We start from the raw sequence: 6,500 nt of genomic DNA, 5'->3' as shown, positions 1-6,500 counted from the left end.
TCTTCCATTTTCTATTCGTGTCCGCATCCTATTCGGTTTATTCGTGTCCGCATCATACTCGGTCTGTATATGTTTGCGAGAGTATCTGTTTTCGTATTTGTTTCTGAATTTTCTATATTTTGCTTAAGAATAAATACGAAAATAAGTTTGGCACCTATCATTTCTGTATGATTTCCACTCCTTTTTAATCCTAGTACCGGTGAAAGAGGGGACTTGAGTTTCCAAGGCAGCGGTAAGAGAAGCGGACCCCGTTTATCCAGCTCGCTCCCCCGGTAGACGTAGACCCTCCACATGTCTCGCTTTATCTAGCACGCTCACGCGCTGGCTCAGTTATATCCATTGCCCAAAGCTGCCAGCCTCCCAACCCCTCTCCTCCCCCTTCTCCTTCCCCGAACTCATGTCATCCACCACGCTAGCGATAGCCTGACTGATAGGCTCGTCGCCATCGCCGCCGTTGTTGTGACGGCGGCTGATATATAGCCGGGGGAGAGATCGATTGATTGGTAGCAGTAGTGGTAGCATCTCCGGAAGCCAGAAGTGGAGATTCTTTCCTTCTTTGCGCTTTGCCTCCACCATGATTCCCTTCCACCTTCGCGCCCGCCATGCCATCTATAGCGCGTTCCTGCCGTTTTAATGCCTAGTACTCCTCCTCTCTCTCCTCGTAAAAAATCCGATAAATCGTCGGGATCCGAGCGGATCCACTGGGGTTGGTAGGTGGATCAATTCCCGGGACGAGGGGAGATTTCAGTCCGAGAAAAAGACGAGAGTCTTTCTCTGTCATTTGTAGCTATCCTGATCGATGAGCTTCGGCGGCATGTTCGATGGCACCGGCTCCGGCGTCTTCTCCTACGACGCCGGCGGGGGCGGCGCCGGCATGCACAACCCAGCTGGCCGCCTCCTCCCCTCGCCGAACCTCCCCAGACCCGGCGGCGGTTTCTCGTCCTCCACCGGCCTCTCCCTTGGCCTGGTTAGACAACGTGTTCATTAATTGGCCTTAATTGCCCAGCTTTCCGTTGCTACTGCTTAATTGGTCTTAATTGTGTTGAATTTTCTCGGTTTTATTAGCAGACGAACATGGAAGGTGGGCAGCTCGGCGATCCGAACCGGCTCGGCGGTCTGCTGGGCAGCGCCGGGAGCGTCGGCGACGGCGGCGACTCGCTGGTCCGCGGGCGGGAGGACGAGAACGACAGCCGCTCCGGGAGCGACAACCTCGACGGCGCGTCCGGCGACGAGCTCGACCCGGACAACGGCAACCCGCGCAAGAAGAAGAAGCGCTACCACCGCCACACGCCGCAGCAAATCCAGGAGCTCGAAGCGTAAGCCATGAGTCTTTGACATGGAAACTTTTTTCTCGGAAATTCTTGTCCAGTCCCAGACCTAAACTAAACGGCGGGCTTGACTGAATAATTGGCGTACGTGACTTCTGCAGTGTGTTCAAGGAATGCCCTCACCCGGACGAGAAGCAGCGGATGGAGCTCAGCCGGCGGCTCAACCTGGAGAGCCGCCAGGTCAAGTTCTGGTTCCAGAATCGGCGCACCCAGATGAAGGTTCGTTTATTTCTGGCGATAGATCGATCCATAAACATGCAATTTCAATTCCACGTGCTGATCTGACAAGCTACCTATGCTATGGTGTCGATGGACGCCGCTCGCGCGCAGACGCAGATCGAGCGTCACGAGAACGCGCTGCTGCGGCAAGAGAACGACAAGCTGCGCACCGAGAACATGACGATCCGGGAGGCGATGCGGAGCCCGATGTGCGGCAACTGCGGCGGCGCGGCGGTGCTGGGCGACGTGTCGCTGGAGGAGCAGCACCTGCGCATCGAGAACTCGCGCCTCAAGGACGAGCTTGACCGCGTGTGCGCGCTGGCGGGCAAGTTCCTGGGCCGGCCCGTGTCCGCCATCTCGTCCCCGCTGAGCCTCCCGTCGTCGCTCTCCGGGCTCGACCTCGCCGTCGGCAGCGCCAACGGCGGGTTCATGGGCGGCGGCTCGGTGCTGCAGTCCATCCCCGACCTGATGGGCGGCGGGGCGGCGGGCATGCGGCTGCCCGCCGGCATGATCGGGGGCGGGCTGGACGACGGCGTTGGTGGAGCGGGTGATGCCATGGACCGCGGCGTGCTGCTGGAGCTCGGGCTGGCGGCCATGGAGGAGCTGGTGAAGGTGGCGCAGGTGGACGAGCCGCTGTGGCTGCCCAGCGGCCTGGACAGCGGCGGCGGGTTCGGCCAGCAGCAGGCGCTGGAGAGCGGGGGTTTCCAGACGATGAACTACGAGGAGTACCGCCGCTCGTTCGCGCGCGTGCTCGGCCCCAGCCCTGCTGGGTTCGTCTCCGAGGCCACCCGCGACGTCGGCGTGGCCATCGTCAGCAGCGTCGACCTCGTGAGCAGCCTCATGGACGCGGTACGTACGTGCGTGAGCACATAGGCCAGATGATAAACAAACACGAGCTGATCGATGGGTGCAAATTAACAATGGCAGGGCCGGTGGTCGGAGATGTTCCCGTGCGTGGTGGCGCGGGCGAGCACGATGGAGATGATCTCGAGCGGCATGGGCGGCACGCTCAGCGGCTCGATCCAACTGGTGAGCATGCAGTTCATCAGTTCATGGACATGGACACGTCCATTTCGCGCTCAGCTGAGAGTCTGAGACTCACTCGACCGTGTTACTTGCAGATGCGCGCGGAGCTGCAGGTGCTGTCGCCGCTGGTGCCGATCCGGGAGGTGACGTTCCTGCGGTTCTGCAAGCAGCACGCGGAGGGCCTCTGGGCCGTCGTCGACGTCTCCGTCGACGCCGTCCTCCGCCCCAACGACGGCGCCGCCGCGGCGGGGTACATGGGCTGCCGCCTCCTGCCCTCCGGCTGCGTCGTGGAGGACATGCGCAACGGCTACTCCAAGGTACGCTACTCCGGCAACCGACCCATCATGGCATCATCAACCGCACACCCACGCGTCGCCCGTACTCCGGCTTAACTGGCCATGGCCGCCACCATGAATGAATCGGTTGCCTTGATTGCGTCGAAACCGCACGGCGCGAGCGTCGGCATGTGGCGCCTACAGTGAGCAGGCATTAAGAGCTGGGACGTACTACGTACACGCACACGCACACGCACACGCACGTCCCGGTATTCTATGCTTTCACGAGACGACGAGGATGAATCCATGGCGCGCAGGTCAATGCTCTCGTCCGTCCGTCGTGCGCCGGGACGTGCATGCGGCGGATCAGTCGGTTTCCGTGCCGGCCCGCGACGACCCCGCACGAGTCACACTTCCCCAAACCGCCATTTTCAATTGCTTCGATGCTTCTGTAGCCCATACAGTATTCTGCCTGCGTCGTCCGTGCGCGCGGAATGCCTGGATCGATAGATACTGGAGGAGTAGCAGTTGCAGATCCAGTATTCTAGGGTTTCCTGGCCGTGTATGTAGTAGTTTAGTCAATCATGCGGCCTCGATTGTGCATGATGTTGACGCCCACGTGACGCCCTGCCCGTCGAAGCAGGTCGCTCGAGTCCAAACCTAAGCATATCTACAGCCAGATTACGATCGTGCACTGACGCGTCTCGTGCTTCTTGTTTTCTAATGCATCGTAATTTGGTTTATCTTCACTGCTACTGTAGTTAGTGGAGTACTAGGGTTTTTGCATTGGTCAACTGTGTTTTCCTCTGAACCTCTGAAGTCCTCTTTCTGTATTTCACTATGCTCATGATATCAGGATCATCATGCTACCACTGAAGCTAGCTACCAGCAGCATGCGCGCGCGCGGCTTGTCCTCTTGCTTTTGCTTGACGTAACTTGTTGCACGTCCGTCCTTTTACTAGCTACCACCACCGCTGCATGTGCATGCTCGATCTCACCTCACCTCACCGGCCTGGCCTCACCTCCGGCAGCCATTACTGCCTTGTCGCGGCAAGTGGCCGGAGCCAGCGGGGAAAGCTTGCATGTCATGCCATGCAGTAACTGACGGTTGGTACTCACCACATTACAGGTCACGTGGGTGGTTCACGCCGAGTACGACGAGGCCGCGGCGCACGAGCTGTACCGGCCGCTGCTCCGCTCCGGCCAGGCCCTCGGCGCGCGGCGCTGGCTCGCCTCGCTGCGGCGCCAGTGCGAGTACCTCGCCATTCTCTGCTCCAACCCGCTGCCCTCGCGCGGCGACGGCCACCACGAGGCCATCTCGCCCGTCGGCCGCCGCTGCATGCTCAAGCTCGCGCAGCGCATGGCCGACAACTTCTGCGCCGGGGTCTGTGCCACGGCGGCCCAGAAGTGGCGCCGCCTCGACGAGTGGCGCGTCGAGGGTGGCGACCAGCAGCCGCGCGGCGCCGGCGGGGAGGACAAGGTCAGGATGATGGCGCGACAGAGCGTCGGCGCGCCCGGGGAGCCGCCCGGCGTCGTGCTCAGCGCCACCACCTCCGTCAGGCTACCTGGCACGTCGCCGCAGCGCGTCTTCGACTACCTACGCGACGAGCAGCGCCGTGGCGAGTGGGACATTCTCGCCAACGGCGAGGCCATGCAGGAGATGGACCACATCGCCAAGGGCCAGCACCACGGCAACGCCGTCTCACTCCTCCGTCCCAACGTAAGTATCACTTCCATTCCATGTACTGAATTATTCTATAGTTGTATTCTTCAATTATTTCTCATTTTAAGCATCTCAGTTCCTTCTTGTGACACTGTTTTTGTCGCATACTCCTTGTACTTCTTCGAAATAGGCTTTCGCCCCGCTTTATAAATAAAGCCGCAACGGCCGAACCGATACAAGGTGGAGAGGAGAACCTCTTACAAAGCAGATCAAAGATAAAACAAAAGAAGAACACAAAAAACCTAAACTTGCCACTGGAGACAGATGCACGAAACCAAGTCGAGTCCGGACTCCACAACGACGCCCCCAAGAGGGTAACGACGCAACGCGCCGCCGCCGTCGAGACCGCGAGGTCTGAGGTTTTCACCCAGAGCCAAACCACGGGGCGGATACCCACAACGACGCCCCCAAGAGGGTGACGACACCCGCGAGCATCGCCGCCGTTGGCGCCGAGGCGCCGAGTTTTCACCCGGAAGCATCCGCACACCGCACCCGAAACTAAGCCGCCCTAGTCCCCAAGCTAGGCTTCCGAAACATGATCCGGGAGTTGCCAAAGCCGAAGCGCCGCCAACACCGGGATCCCCCATCGTCTCGCTCCTCGCCATCCCCATGACCGAAGAGAGGACCACCACCACCGCCACGTTGCCCGTCGTAGAGCCACCCGCGCGGTCCACCTTCCGAGGCCGCCGCCCGCCATCCCCACGAGCTCGAGCCCATGGCATGATCAGCACACCACAACACGAACCGGCGAGGGTATGACGACACCATAGCATGCAACCGTCAAAGCAAGTGGCATCCTAGGGAGGGGATCCACCCACCGCCACCGGAGGAGCACGCCGTCCGGACGCGATAGCATGGCCGAGGAGGCCTAGATTAGGCCCGGCCGCCTGCCGGCCACGATCAAGCCCCGTCAGCCAAGCCGCCGCGGCGTCGCGCTCTAGGCGCGCCGCCGCCATCCAGCTGCGGCTTCATGCCAGACCTACCCAAGCCACCACCGAGCCGCCATGTGCTAGCCAAATGCCATGGACGGCGCCGCCGCAACCTCACTCCTCGCAAGATAGCCCGGCCGAGACCGCGCACCACCGCAAAGAAGCACCCTCGCCACGACGCCCGGGGACATAGCCGCGCCGTTACTGATGCCACCACGCCGCCGGTCCAAGCCGGCCAATTTGTCGGCATCCCCAAACTCGCCACCGAACAAGCAGCCAAGCACCGCCTCCACCTTCTCGAACGTAGGAGGAACCTCGCGGGTCGCGGCCGCCAAGGGCCGCCGGAACCAGGCCCACCCGGCCCCAGATCCGGACCAAGCAATGGTGCGGCGATAGACCCACCTGGTCCGGACGAGGCCCGTCCGGCCCGGATCGGGGCCCGCCCGGCCCCAATCCGAGCGGCGCCGCCACCGGCCAACTCCCTCCGCCGCCGCCTTCCATCGCCGCCCTCCGCCGCACGCCGCGTCCGCCCAACCCTCCGCCACGAGCCGCCGTCGACTCGCCGGACCGCCGCCGCCGGACCGAGCTCGGAGAGCCCCTAGGAGCACCGCCGCCGTCCGCTCGCCGCGCGAGCCGCGCAGCCGCACCGCGAGCGGGTAAAGGAGGTCCCGCCGCCGCCGGCACCGCGCGGGCTTTGCCCGGCGGCCCTCGCCGACGGCGGCGGAGGAGGAGGGAGGAGATGGAGTGGAGGCGAGGGGAGCTAGGGTTTCGCCCGGTCGTCGCCCGCGGGGGACGACCCGAGCGAAGCGTATTTCCGTGGCTAGTTTTGGCCCCTTCATACTCCTTGTACTGAAGGTCTTAAGTTAGTAAATCTCTGGTTCTTCTGACACTTTTGCCTGAAACTAATTAAAACATCTCTGCTTCTAAACATTAGCTACTCACTGTATGAAATTAAACTCACAAAGCTACTGTAACTAAAACAATGCTAGTACTAATAATG

At 61.4% G+C, this 6,500-nt stretch overlaps 1 protein-coding gene across 1 annotated transcript in view; it reads left to right on the top strand.

Moving 5' to 3' along the window:
- The first annotated feature begins 348 nt into the window (after positions 1-348).
- LOC124657361 (homeobox-leucine zipper protein ROC6-like) overlaps positions 349-6,500 on the top strand; it is a 16,638-nt gene continuing 10,486 nt past the window's right edge. The window contains exons 1-7 of the mRNA XM_047195927.1: positions 349-967; positions 1,066-1,316; positions 1,430-1,547; positions 1,659-2,396; positions 2,475-2,576; positions 2,669-2,890; positions 3,978-4,684. Of these exons, the coding sequence (XP_047051883.1) occupies positions 800-967; positions 1,066-1,316; positions 1,430-1,547; positions 1,659-2,396; positions 2,475-2,576; positions 2,669-2,890; positions 3,978-4,684 (2,306 nt within the window). The 5' untranslated portion in view covers positions 349-799. The remainder of the gene's footprint in view (positions 968-1,065; positions 1,317-1,429; positions 1,548-1,658; positions 2,397-2,474; positions 2,577-2,668; positions 2,891-3,977; positions 4,685-6,500) is intronic.

This window comes from Lolium rigidum, chromosome 5 (genome assembly GCF_022539505.1).
Source record: "Lolium rigidum isolate FL_2022 chromosome 5, APGP_CSIRO_Lrig_0.1, whole genome shotgun sequence".
In the NCBI taxonomy this organism is placed as follows: Eukaryota; Viridiplantae; Streptophyta; class Magnoliopsida; order Poales; family Poaceae; genus Lolium; species Lolium rigidum.
The sequence above is the reverse complement of the archived record's forward strand: the minus strand, read 5'-3'. Positions and strand labels throughout refer to the sequence as shown.